General features: G+C 46.7%; 1 protein-coding gene across 9 annotated transcripts in view; it reads left to right on the top strand.

Moving 5' to 3' along the window:
• The window catches only part of dysf (dysferlin, limb girdle muscular dystrophy 2B (autosomal recessive)), a 73669-nt gene extending 62337 nt beyond the window's left edge, over positions 1 to 11332 (top strand). For all 9 annotated transcript variants that reach the window (XM_068728309.1, XM_068728315.1, XM_068728314.1 and 6 more), the window contains 9 exons: positions 1938 to 2077; positions 2168 to 2256; positions 2335 to 2430; positions 2578 to 2719; positions 5681 to 5780; positions 7267 to 7439; positions 7552 to 7661; positions 7769 to 7916; positions 8050 to 11332. In XM_068728309.1, coding sequence (XP_068584410.1) covers positions 1938 to 2077; positions 2168 to 2256; positions 2335 to 2430; positions 2578 to 2719; positions 5681 to 5780; positions 7267 to 7439; positions 7552 to 7661; positions 7769 to 7916; positions 8050 to 8106 — 1055 coding nt within the window. In that variant the 3' untranslated portion in view covers positions 8107 to 11332. The remainder of the gene's footprint in view (positions 1 to 1937; positions 2078 to 2167; positions 2257 to 2334; positions 2431 to 2577; positions 2720 to 5680; positions 5781 to 7266; positions 7440 to 7551; positions 7662 to 7768; positions 7917 to 8049) is intronic.
• The last annotated feature ends 2849 nt before the right edge of the window (positions 11333 to 14181 follow it).

Consider the following 14181-nt stretch of genomic DNA (forward strand, 5'->3'; position numbering starts at 1 on the left):
CAACGTCAACATCGTGGTCGTCTCTAGGTTAGCCGGCTGCCTTCTCTTTCCACAGTTGCCGCTGTGACCGTGCGTCAGCCTGCTGTCCGTCAAAAGCGCTCGCTAATTGGCCGAGAGGCCGCGCTCCTCTTCCTCTCCGCGCTCCTCTTCCTCTCTGCTTTTAGTTTTTACTTTCCTCCTCTGTCGCTTTTTACCTCGTTCCTTTCCTTTTCGCCTCGCTCCCTTTGCCCTCTACGTTTTGGTTTCCTTCTCTTCACTTCTTGTCACTCGCTCGCCTTTCCTTCTCTCATCTTTTCTACGGCCGCCTTTTCAGTCACCTTCCTCTCTTCTCTCCTTCTTCCTTATTCATTTCTGTTCACTTTTCTTTCTCTCTCCTGTCTCCTCTTGTCTCATGTCCTATACTCGTTTGTCTCCTCTTCTTCTCCCCTCTCATCCCTTCCTTTGTTTCCTCTCCTCTCCTCTTTTTGTCTCCTCATCCCCTCTCCTCTCCTCTTTTGTCTCCTCTCCACTCCTCCTCTATCTCACCTCTCCTCTCCCCATTCCCTGACCCCTTCTTTCCTCTCCTCCCTGTCTCCTCCTCCCCTCCCCATCTGCTCTCCTTATTTGTCCATTCGTCTCCACTCCTCAGTCTTTTCATCCTCTCTTCTCCTCACCCCCTTGATCTCCTGCCCTGTCCTCTCTTCTTTCCTCAGTCTTGTCCTTCTCTCCTCTCCTCCTTTAGTTCCTCTTCTCCTTCTTTCTCTCATCTCCTCCTCTCCTTGTCTCCTACCTGCCCTCCCCACTCCTCTCCTCCTTTTTCTACTCATCTCATCCTCAGTCTTTTTTGTCTCCTCCCCTCCTCCTTTGTCTCCTCTTCTACTCTGGTCCTTACTCTCCTCCTCCCCTCTCCTCCTCTCCTCAGTCTCTCCTCCCCTCCTTCTTTGTCTCCTCTTCTACTCTAATCCTTAGTCTCCCCCTCTCCTCTCCTCCTCTCCTCAGTCTCTCCTCCCCTCCTCCTTTGTCTCCTCTTCTACTCTGGTCCTTACTCTCCTCCTCCCCTCTCCTCCTCTCCTCAGTCTCTCCTCCCCTCCTTCTGTGTCTCCTCTTCTACTCTAATCCTTAGTCTCCCCCTCTCCTCTCCTCCTCTCCTTCTTTATCTCCTCTCCTCAGTCCCTCCTCCCCTCCTTCTTTGTCTCCTCTACTACTCTGGTCCTCAGTCTCCTCCTCCCCTCTCCTCCTCTCCTCAGTCTCTCCTCCCCTCCTTCTGTGTCTCCTCTTCTACTCTAATCCTTAGTCTCCCACTCTCCTCTCCTTCTCTCCTTCTTTATCTTCTCTCCTCAGTCTCTCCTCCCCTCCTTCTTTGTCTCCTCTTCTACTCTGGTCCTCAGTCTCCTCCTCCCCTTTCCTCCTCTCCTCAGTCTCTCCTCCCCTCCTTCTTTGTCTCCTCTTCTACTCTGGTCCTCAGTCTCCTCCTCCCCTCTCCTCTGGTCCTCAGTCTCCTCCTCCCCTCTCCTCCTCTCCTCAGTCTCTCCTCCCCTCCTTCTTTGTCTCCTCTTCTACTCTAGTCCTTACTCTCTTCTCCCCTCTTCTCCTCTCCTCAGTCTCTCCTCCCCTCCTTCTTTGTCTCCTCCTCTCCTCTCCTCCTCCGTCTCTCCTCCTCTCCTCAGGGTCGAGGGGACTCTGAGTTTACACTCGTAAACTTTTGACGTTAGTTTGATATTTTGGTTGGAAGCTCCGTCGATTTTCCTCATTCGTTTGTGATGCAGAGACCAACGAGCAGCTTCCACTGTGTTTCTGTGAGCGTATGAATAATGAATAATTCCTCCCAGTCCACCCAGTGTTCTGTGTTTCCATTCTCCACTCGGAGAGCTTTAACAGTCTTTTAAAGAGCACTGTGGCCTTAAACCTCCGTCTATGTGTGTGTGTGTGTGTGTGTGTGTGTGTGTGTGTGTGTGTAGAAGACAAAAACGTGTCCAAACGTCACCTCGGTCCGATGAGGGAGCGACTGTCCCTCCTCATCTTGAGGAAGCTGGGATTTGTTCCCGAACACGTGGAGAGCAGACCCCTCTACAGCCCCCTGCAGCCTGACATAGAGCAGGTAACGCACACTCAAGCACAAATTCTCCTTTGGTTGTCCCCTCGTCCATTGTTCACGTCTTCTGATCGGTCGCTCGGCGCCGTCCCTCAGGGGCGGCTGACGATGTGGGTGGACCTGTTCCCCAAATCCCTGGGACCCGCCGGACCCCCGTTCAACGTCACGCCACGCAAGGCCAAGAAGTAGGAGCGCACCTTTCACCGTCTTACAAACCAATAGCGACCTCATTCGATCGGACCGTAACCAATCCGCCTCAACAGGTTCTTCCTGCGCTGCATCGTGTGGAACACCAGCGACGTCATCCTGGACGACGTCAGCCTCAGCGGGGAGAAGATGAGCGACATCTACGTCAAGAGGTGAACTCAACCGCGACAAAAAGGTCCTCGTTGTCCTTCTTCTTTTAGAAATGAACGTTTCTCTCTCTCTCTCTCTCTCTCTCTCTCTCTCTCTCTCTCTCTCTCTCTCTCTCTCTCTCTCTCTCTCTCTCTCTCTCTTTCTCTCAGCTGGCTCGACGGTCACGAACACAACAAGCAGAAGACGGACGTCCACTACCGCTCGCTGGGCGGAGAGGGGAACTTCAACTACAGGTTCCTGTTCCCCTTCCACTACCTGCCCGCGGAGCAGCTGTGCATCGTCGACCGGAAGGTGAGTCCGTCGCCGTGACGCCGAGCAGAGAGAGAGAGAGAGAGAGAGATCTTAAGGAACCGATCAATGCAACCGTCCTGCTGCCTCAAAGCACTAAATGGGGATTAATCCGCCGCTGAAAGTAGTCCCCGACGGATTCGCTATTTCCTCCTGTTTGAGGAACGTTTGATAAAAAACTACAACGCCCTGCTGTTTTTGGGGATAACTGAGTATTTCATGAAGATGTATATATATATATATATATACATATATATATATATATATATATATATATATATATATATATATATATATATATGGTAGCTATATACCTTACCTTACCTTGCTTTCCGTGTGTTTATTTAACCTTGGTTCAAGTTGATTAAACCATTAACTCTACATCCACTGCGTCCTGGACCGATCTGCAGCGGTCCGCAATCAACCGGAATAATGAAGGAGACGGTTCTGTTGACTCTCTGAGACTCAACAGAACCGTCTGCAATAACAGCGCCGCCGTCATTTTTGCTTTCCTTGGCCGAAGCCTCTTCGGCCGTGTTTTACGACGGCGTCCGCTCGCTCGCAGGCAGCGTCCTCGATCGGCTGAGGAGACGGGAGGGGAGTTTTACATTTTATTTAAAAAAAAAAAGAAAAGAATAATAATAATAATAATAATAATCTCGACTGGGTGGAGAGCTTTCCCTCCAAAACAGAGCTGGAGCCAGAAAACTGAGTTCATGAAGCCAGAAACCTCAGAGGTTTGGTGATATAATCACTGAGTCACAAGGGCTGATCAGCAACACCGTCGACACGAGTTGTCTGTAGTACATATACATATACATATACATATACATATATATGTATTTTGTTAGTGTAGATTGTTAGTTTTTCCTTTTTTAAAATGCATGAAATCAAACGACCTTTGTCAACAATAAGAGTTCATGTGAAGAGAGAGGATGAACGGGGGTTGGAGGAAATGAGGGAGAAGACTCTGTACTTCTGCAGTCTGGCAACAAAAAGGAGGTTGATTGATGTTGTTAGATATTGCAGAGAGAGCGCACACACACACACACACACACACACACACACACACACACACACACACACTCGCGTACAGCGTCCCACCCTTGCTTTTGACAGCTGTGGAGTGATAACTTAATGTACTTGGACAAAGTCTGCGGATAAAGTCACACACACACACACACACATGCAGGGTGTAGTGTGTTTACTCTCAGTGTGTGTGTGTGTGTGTGTGTTGTGTTATGAAGTGTGAGGGCATGATGGGGATTTAGACTCTGATTTAGAGAGTGAGTGTGAAGTCATAACGTGAAGGCAGCAGAGAGGAGTCATCCAAACATACAGACAAATATCAGACGCGTCGTCGGGCGAAACGCGACGCCAAGCATCGCTGACGTCATCATATTCATCATGTTCATCATGTTCATCATGTTCATCATGTTCAGAGAGACAAGAGTCTGAATAGTGGGTTTAATTTCTCCGGTTCCTCCGAAGGATCACACAAAGCAGACATCGTTTAAAGTCCTTTGTGTCGTTTCTCTCCTGGACTCCCTCTACTCCCACCTGTGGCTCAGCACATAACTGTCTGTCTGTCAGTATCACCCGGGTCTATGAAGCCCCGCCCACTCCCAGACAGCCCTACAGTTTATAGTATCCAGGATCAGATCCAAGAAGACCCCCCCCCCCCCCCCCCCCCCCCCCTCCCCTAACTCTGACTAAGAGCCAGCTGAAGTGGTTTTCGGGCAGGAAGTCAGCATGTGGGGATGTTCGTTCATCGGAATGCAAAAACTCTTTCTTTTAGCAGAAAGAAAAGTCGAGCCTAAAGCGTCTCTCTGTCCTCACTTTGCTTTTAAATCGATCGTCACCTGTCCTGCTTATTCGTTAAAGTCTATAAAAAATAAAAGTGTGACGTTGGAAAACCCCCCCCCCTCCCTCAGCCCCGAGTGTTTTCAGGAAGGGTTCAGTGACGCGCTGACATTCACTGCGTATCGCAGGGGACCCATATTTATTTCAGGTGTGAAAAGCCAATTTTTTTATTTGGCTTTTTTTTTTTTTTTATCAACATAACAACAGCCAAAGTGTCACACGCACAGATTCAAAAAAACAAAAAACAGAGAGCGAGGGAATGGAAAGAGAACGGGGAGGAAAGTCAGAGTGGAGCCATTAGCACAAAGGTGAGACCGGATCAGATACTGTCTGGCAGTTTAGTGTGAACTTACCAGAGGCGATAATAGGTATAACACACACACACACACACACACACACACACACACACACACACAGAGACGAGTGTGTGTGTGTGTGTGTGTGTGTGTGTGTGTGAAGTGGTGGTGTGGTGAGAGATGTTTCCATGGAGTGCTGCTGCCTCCCATCATGTCTCCTGCAGCGTCTCTCTCCGAACACAATCTGTCTTTATTTATTATGGTATTGTAGCACCGAGCGGACACAAACAGTAGAAGAAGAGACGCGCTTCAGGAGACGCTTCAGAAAACAAACGTCCGCTCAGATCATAAGTAATATTAACACGGTTGTTTTTTTTTTTTTTTTAAATTTAAGGGATAGGACTTTGGTTGAATTGGAAGAAGTTGAGCTACAGTGAAGGATGAAGGACAGACGGTGTCGTATGCTGGGGCTGAATTTGACGAGATGTGAATATAAAGGCGTCTAAGACAAATTATGACTTCTGGTTTTTGCCTCCTTAATACGTTTTTTTTTTTTGAAGATATCCTCAGGCTGCTCCCCGTAATCCACAGCGCATAAAATCTGCTGCTCCTTCAGAACAAAAGTGTTGCTTTGACTTCATAATAAAAGTTTATGGTTTTAGAAACGCATGTGGAGCGAATATAGATCCTAGAAAGACAGAAGCAGCTGGAAATATTGCAGCTTGTAGTCTTTTATTTCCCTCTGGTCTCTCTCTCTCTCTCTCTGTGTGTGTGTGTGTGTGTGTGTGTGTGTGTGTGTCTGCAGGAACATTTCTGGAGTCTGGATAAAGCCGAGACTAAACTGGCGCCTAAGCTGACCATCCAGATCTGGGACAATGACAAGTTCTCCTTCGACGACTACCTCGGTAAAACACGCGTGTGTGTGTGTGTGTGTGTGTGTGTGTGTGTGTGTGTGTGTGTGTGTGTGTGTGTGTGTGTTTACTCTGGTTATTTTTTATCTTTTATCTTTAGCTTTAAATGCTGATTTCCATGATACACAAATTGTATTTTTACACATTTCTAAGCAGTATTTCTCACAGAAATACCTTTAAAGCACCGTAGCAGTGACTCCGACACAGACACACACACATCCCTTTTGCTTGAACAAATACACTTAATTCATTTCGGGCCCCGACGTTTAAACAGTCCCCCCCCCTCCTTCCCCCCCCCCCCCCCCCCCCCCCCGCTCTCTGGCCGAGCGTCAGGCGGTAAATCCATCCGGGCGTCCAGACAAACTACTGCGATAACATTTATCTTTAGAATTAACGCTCTTCCATTTCCACCGTGTTGGCACATTTCAGACGGAGGAAGGGCCGACTCAAGCTGTCCAAATTCTGCCTTTCCTTCACCCCTGACGCCCCCCCCCCCCCCCCCCCTTGGAATAACTCCTCTTTCGTCTGCGGGATGAGGAGGAGGAGGAGGATGAGGAATCCAGATCTCCTCCCGTCCGTCACCATCTCGCTCCGCTGCAGCGCTCTCGGAGTTCATTCACCCTCGTACCGTCGAACAGTCGCGCCGCCGCCTCAAAAAGCATTTCTTCCATTCCCGCCTGTCTCCAGCTCGTCAGCGCGGGACCGCCGGCCGTTAAATCTTCCCGCCCGGTGCGTGAGGGTCGGACACGGGCCTTTTCCTGCCGCCGCGCCGTCAAGACTCTGGAAAAACACTTCCAGTCAAGCAGCAGTCCCTCCGTACTTAACGTCGACGGGGGATCAGGACTCTTACTAACGACCCTTTCGCCACAGGATCGGCCTTTATTCACCCGTAACGCACTCATGAGCCAGGAAGGAACACTGGCATCTTAAAGTGATATCCGTCTTCCAAACCCTCCCTTTAGCTTGAGACGCGTTTCCCAAAAGCGTCGCACTCCAAACCGCTCGTTTGAATCGGGAACCTCTTCGTCTAAAAGTAGAACATTTTGAACGTTTCCGCAGAAGTCAAAGTCCAGCTTCAGAGCAGCATCCATCCAGATGTGAGGCGTTCCACGTTTGTCGGGAACAAATAGAATCACGGCCAATGAAACCGCCGTTCAGTGGTACGTCTACAAACCTAAAACAGTCTTTTTGTGTTTATTACAAGAGACGTTGGGGGGGTCCTTTTACACAGAAATGGGTCATAAAGTGTATTTTAGATATTAAACTACCGTTAAACCAGCTGGAGGTTTTATCCCCTACACATCCTTCTGTAGTCTGTAGACGTATCGCACAAACTCGGTGAAAACCACTCAGCTGGGTCCAAAACAAATCCCCCAAAATCAGCCGTGCAGAGTCACGTGAGGATGTGCGGAGAGCGACCCGGAAACGAGACATGAAGTTTGATTTTTGGTGTCGACTGTGCCGTGAAATGTGTCTTCAGGTCACCTGGTGATGGACCTGAACCACATGCTGCGTCCGTCCAAGTCTCCGGAGAAGTGTGACCTGCGGCTGCTGGAGCAGCCGGCCGACCGGCTGGTGTCTCTGTTCGAGCAGAAGACGGTCAAAGGGTGGTGGCCCTGCACCTGCGAGCACAACGGGGAGAAGGTCATCGCGGTGAGCGAAAAACAAAACAAAAACACGTTAGCCCGTTAGCTCCACCGGCTACAGCCTGGCTTGTGTGCCGCTTCCTGTCGTGGGCCCATGACGGCTGTTGTCTCTGTCTCAGGGGAAGGTGGAGATGTCTCTGGAGATCGTGACGGAGCAGGAGCACGAGGAGAGACCCGCCGGCCTCGGCAGAGACGAACCCAACATCAACCCTCGCCTGGAGGAGCCTCAGTGGGTCTCACACACACACACACACACACACACACACACTGTCTCACACACACACACACACACACACACAGACACACTGTCTCTCATCCTCCTCTCTCGTCCCCCAGGCGTCCAGAGACCTCCTTCCTGTGGTTCTCCTCCCCCTTCAAGACCCTCAAGTTCATCCTGTGGAGGCGGTTCAAGTGGTTCATCATCCTCTCCATCGTTCTCTTCTTCCTCTTCCTCTTCCTCGGCGTCTTCCTCTACTCCTTCCCGGTAAGTTTGATTGCATGGATGGAGACATTTGTTTGTTTTTTAAAGTTAATAATAATCCCACACATGTGTCCGGAGCATCTGAAGAAGGCAAACAGTAACGTCCTGCATCCGTTTTTTTCTGTCCGTCCTCCAGAACTACGCGGCCATGAGGATGGTGGGACCATTCGGGCCAGCGAAGGCAGCAGAGTGATGATGATGATGATGATGATGACGGAGGGACGAGGGGCGAGGAAGGCGGAGAGAAAACCGAGACGAGCTACAGAACAACGTCCACTTTCTACCCGTGAAAAGAGGCTAAATTTAACTGATCTTCTTCTTCTTCTTCTTCTTCTTCTTCTTCTTCTTCTTCTTCTTCCTTTACGTTGAACTGATTCTGTCACATTATTAAAGTCGTGAGCGATAACTTAGTGATGAACTTCATCTGACTGTGTGTGTGTGTGTGTGTGTGTGTGTGTGTGTGTGTGTTCCAGATAAGTTTACAGTTTTGTACAGATAGACCCGATTAGCGCCCCGAGGTTCACGAACGCCTCTGACACCAGTGTGTGTGTGTGTGTGTGTGTGTGTGTGTGTGTGTGTGTGCTGTACTGGATGCATTTTCCCAAAAAAAGTTGCCGTCAGATCTCAGCAGGCGTCGCCGCCGTCCTCGCCGTCCCGCCGACGCCTCTTTCATCCCTCTCTCCGTCTCCCCCCCCCCCCCCCCCCCCCCCCACACGCAGAGAAGACGGAGAGTTAAAAACCCCGTTGCACCAAAAAAAAACGCCGCCATGTTTGAAAAAAAAAGAAGCGGGAAACGGAATCAAAGATTGTGATGTTGTTGCCTGATCTTTTTACCGCCCGCTGTTTCCCCCCGCCGGCGCTGCGGCAAATTCAGGTCAGGCGGTGACTGAGCGGCTTCAAACCGTCAAAAGTTTCAGCGCTCGAAAAAAAGTTGAGTCTTTGTGAAGAAGAAGCTGAAAGAAAGATGCTCTCTGAGTCCTCTTTACAGTGTGCGTCGTAATCACGTGTGCTGCCTTCAAGTGCAATCAGAAATCAAAGATGTATCATTGGAAAAGCATCGGCTTCCTTCTCCTCCTCCTCTTCCTCCTTAGCCTCATCCCCTTCCTTTGATGTTCCTTCTTCCTCTTTATTTCCTCCTTCTTCCTTCTCCTCTTTATCTCATTAGGCTCCCCCCCTCTTCTTCATCCTCCAGCTTCCCTCTCCTCCTCCTCATTTCCTCTGCGTCTCCTTAACTTCCTCGTTCTTTCCTTACTTTCCCTCCTTCTTGCTTCTCCTTCTCCACTTCTTTCACCTCCTCTTCTTCACCTCCTCCATCTTCCCTCTCCTCCTCATTTCCTCTGCGTCTCCTTAACTTCCTCGTTCTTTCCTTACTTTCCCTCCTTCTTGCTTCTCCTTCTCCACTTCTTTCACCTCCTCTTCTTCACCTCCTCCATCTTCCCTCTCCTCCTCATTTCCTCTGCGTCTCCTTAACTTCCTCGTTCTTTCCTTACTTTCCCTCCTTCTTGCTTCTCCTTCTTCACCTCTTCTTCATCCTCCATCTTCCCTCTTTTCCTCGTTCTGCTGAAAAATGTTCTTTCCTTACTTTCCCTCCTTCTCCACTTCTTTCACCTCCTCTTCTTAACCACCTTCCCTTCTCCCTTTCCTCTCCCCTTCGTTATCTTTGCTTCTCATTGGGTTATGAACTCCACACTCTTCTTCTCTTATTTATTTTTCGCGTCTCCTCTGCGTTCTTTTCTTCAGCTCTTCTTTCTCCGGTCCTCACCGGAGTGGAAAAGTTGACTTTGTCTCGTTTGGTTTGGTTTCTCTTTTTCTTTTTCTTTTTTTCGTTCACACCAACCGATTACGAGCCAACCGGGCCTTGTAAACAAAAAGTCACACGGACTCACAAGCCGCTCATTTAGTTGGACGGAGTTTTAGTCGCCCTGCCGGGTCAGAGAGGGTTTAGCAGCTCCGCTAGCCTCGGCATTTATCACGGTGATTAACCTTTTGAAAAAAACGCCTGAATGCGAGCGCCGCTCCCTCAAACCAGTTCCTTCTGCTCACGATCGGATGTCATTCGTCTCCTTCTACTCAGAAAGTGTGAAGCTCGTTCTTGTGGGAAGCCTTTGATACCCTCTGCTTTCATTGTACCATCAGTATTATTAGTGTACTTCAGGTGTTTAGCTGTTGTTGGGTAATGGTTGGCCTTGACGTTTAATGCAACCACCTGATTGTATCAGGTTTTTCAGACACACAAGGCAAAACAATGATGCAGGTTTCTTAGATGATACAAATAGGTGAATTGAAGATGGCTCAGCTCGGTCGACACATTTGCACGCTGCACTTATAATGAAAGCCGACTGACTTGCTACTGATTTGTGTCACCATTTGAGTGCATTACTCGTGTTTGTATCTAGAACTAGCGTCGCGTATTTAAAAGAGCTTTAGATGTAAATCCACCAGCCTCAACATCGACAATCCTGCTGTCGCCAAAAAGAGTTGGTCTTGATTATTTTATCGCTCGTTCGAGGTGCCTTCATGCTGCTTTAAAACGTTCACTCTGGACTGTATTTTTCCCGACGTTGTTCCTGTCCAGTAAATGCAACGTGCCTTTGGCAGAGAGACCGCTAACAACCAAAGCGCTGTTTGTCTTCACTTCCAGTTGCCTTCATGAAGCTTGTTGCCATGTAAGTTCTGACGTTGGAATTATAAAAAAAAAAAAAAAGACTTTTTAAAAGAAATAGTTTGACATTTTGGAAAATAAAGAGAGTTTAGATCGAAGATCGACACCACTTTCATAAATATTAAGCTCCTGTTAGCTTAGCTTAGCTTAGCTTAGCATAAAGATTGGAAACAGTTAGCCTGACTCTGTCCAAAGGTAAAATAAATAATCACTAATTAACCTGAGTTTTAAACATATTTATCAAACAAGATTCAACATGTTAGGTTGGATGTGATACCTCTGGACAGGATGGGTACATTTCACAAAATGTCAAACTGTTTCTTCAGTGAATGAGAAGATGTCGTCCTTCTGAATTAAAAAAGAAAAGTCTCCAAAATGCTGTTTTAGATGTGCAAGAAATGCATGTTTGATATTGTTAAAGTTGTTGTTGTTTTTTTTAAAGCCTTACATTTCGACAGATAAATGCTTTTGTTGCTAAAACAGAATGCTTCACCGGATGCACGCTGCAGAGCATTGAGGCGTATGGGACTGGAAAACCAAAAAATGTGGTTTTAAATCCAGTGTTTATCGCTCTGTTGTAATTGTGAAAGGTGGTTAAACATGCCTGACAGTGTTGACGATATTTTAATGTATTCTGGAAGAAACGGACTGAATGTATATCCAAAACGAAACGTGTATTTGAACTCATATCTACACAAAGCAATACTGTGTCCACTGCATTGTGTCAATATTATCAATAAAACTGCAATCCTGACCAGTGAAGAGTGTTTCTTTATGGTAATTACATGTCTACATGCGTCAACGTTTCTGAGCCAAAATATGTGTCATATCCGCCTTGCATCACAGCTTGCAGAAACGCACAATTCTGTTAACGTTCGTGAAACTGTCGGTTAGGTTTGGACGACAAAACCTACTCGGTTAAATTTTGTAAAAACATCATGGTTTGTGTTCAAATAGTAACGTAACAAAGTAACATAACTACGGTAGTTAAATTACAAACCGTTAGTGGATTTTCCTGCGTAACGTTACGCAGAACAATGTTCCATATTATGCAAAAAAGGATTGTAGAGTCACGGTTTCCTTTTGGTTTTACACAGGACATGAACAGCGGTCTCCTGGGTGAAAGTGACCCATCCACCACCTCTCCCACCCTTTACCCTTTCTCAGCCCGTTATGGAATTTCTACTCATCATACCACTTAATTTCAATAACGCACACTCTATATATATATATATATATATACCACATCACATTCAACGTAGCTGTGACACACAAGTGCTCTTTTTAGCCATCACACTCCTCTTATCGGGTCAAACGTTGAGGAACGTCTTTGGGAATCGAGCCTTCGACATCTGCGAGGACGTCAAGTCAGAGCTGTGTGGTTGTGTGAACGTAATGGACGCTCCTCCCAATGAGAACTCCTAGAACTAAAGGGATTTTAATAGGTAAATTAAACCATTGATGTTATGATCATTCATTTTGGTTTTGTTGGTTTGGGTTTTTAGGCCAGGATACCCCATCGATGCAGCCCATATGTGTGTGTGTGTGTGTGTGTGTGTGTTGAAGGTATGTTCCTGAGCATCTCGGTTGGAGAGAAAGCGGATTAGAATGTAAGTATGTGTGTTTTCGCTCCGTGACCTCGGTGCGAACCTGCAGCGTCGACAGAAGTTTGACTGAAAAACGCGCTCTGACCGATTCCTCTCTTGAGCTCCCGCGACCTTAAATTATTGCTTTGCTTTCCCACCTCTCCCTCGTCTCCTCCCTCCATCTGCTCCTTCCTCTCCTCCTTCCCTCCTGATACCACCGTCCCGTAACCTCTCTCTCTCTCTCTCTCTCTCTCTCTCTCTCTCTCTCTTTCTCTGGGGTGTTGTTATGGTCAATGTGAACTGCAGGTGAACCTCTGACCACAGAGTGTGTTGAGTTTGTGCAGTGTGGGTGGGCCGTGGCGGTGGTCCATCTTCCTCCTCCTCACCCTGCCCTGACCTCCCTCTCATCCTCCAGTATTTTCGCTGCTCATCGCTTCCTCTGTCACACAAATTTGTAGTTTTTTTATTCTTTGGCTGTGTTCACGCTGAAAGTGTCCCGAAGGTATTATTTTTTATTTCCTCCAAGATCGGACGGTTTCTAATCTGCAAAGCTGCGTAGCAAATCTAAATAAAACATGAAAGTACTTTGAGACAGTTTTTGGTCTTTTTTTTTTTTTTACAAAGTCTGGTGTCATGGAGGAAAACATGTCTTAACAATAATAACAATTAATAATTCAGTGCAAAACAAACAGTGAAAGATGTGGTGCTGTTTTATTTAGATGTTATATTGTATGATGAGTTCAAGAGACAAGACATGATTTGTTGAAAAAAGTGAAACATTAATAATTAAATGTTGACAGTAGTTATGTTGTTGCGTTTTTACGTTCTGTTTAATGTTACATTCTGTTGTTACGTTCAACTTTTACGTTGACGTTGTATCGTTCTGTTAAGTTTTGTTGTAACTTTCCGTTGTTACGTTGCATTGTAACGTTGCATTGTAACGTTGAGATAAATGGATACTTCGTTGCGTTACTTCGTCGCGTTACTTCGTTGCGTTACTTCGTTGCGTTACTTCGTTGCGTTACTTCGTTGCGTTACTTCGTTGCGTTTCGTTACTTTGTTTTGTTGCATTTCGTTACTTTGTTTTGTTGCGTTTCGTTACTTTGTTTTGTTGCGTTACGTTGTTGCGTTACATTGTTGCATTGTTGCATTGTTGCGTTGTTGCATTGTTGCGTTGTTGCATTGTTGCGTGCGCTGCATTGTTGCGTTACATTGTTGCGTTGCATTGTTGCGTTGTTGCATTGTTGCGTTGTTGCATTGTTGCGTTGCGCTGCATTGTTGCGTTACGTTGTTGCAGTATGTTGTGGCGTTACTTCGCTGCGTTACGTTGTTACAGTTCTTTATTGTTACGTTATTATTTAAACTCGTGGTCTTTTTTCTAACCCTAACCAAGTAGTTTTGTTGCCTAACCGTAACCAATCGTTTCACAACAATAACCACGTAGCATTGTAACTGCAAGCTTGATATGAGGCTGATATGAAACGTATATTTGGTTCAGAAAATGTCGACATTCAACGTATCCCATGGTTTGCAGAAACGTACATTTCTGAAGTTTTTCTTATAATAAATAATGTTTCGGAGATATCCATGGAAATAAATCCTAAAACCACAGTCCAGCAAGTAGTCCCTGAAGATTATTTTAAGCCGCTACAGCGACACTCGGAGTTTTTTTTACTTTGCCAGGTGTAAATATTTCTGCAGATGGACTTTGCCAGCAACATAGCATCACGATCAAATCAATGGCAGTCAAGAAGCAGGTGAGTTGAGATCAAAATGGAGGCGGAGTGAAGATGACGGCAAAGCTTTGGTATAATGCCACTCTCAATAGTAATCTACTCTTACTACTTACTTGTTTAATTGTTTTGGGGGACCGTTTCTTCTGCTTTCTGTTGCACTTGTTTTCTGGTCTCATTCATGTAGCCGCATTTTGATGACTTGAAGTGAGACTACATCCGTAGAATCAGCTTCACGCAACTTTTGTTTTCCTTTTCTTCCGCCCAAATCCTTCCGCGCCCTGAAG

The sequence above is a fragment of the Cebidichthys violaceus genome, unplaced genomic scaffold, assembly GCF_023349555.1.
Source record: "Cebidichthys violaceus isolate CVI_PGR_0920_01 unplaced genomic scaffold, fCebVio1.0.p SCAF_41, whole genome shotgun sequence".
Classification (NCBI taxonomy): domain Eukaryota; kingdom Metazoa; phylum Chordata; class Actinopteri; order Perciformes; family Stichaeidae; genus Cebidichthys; species Cebidichthys violaceus.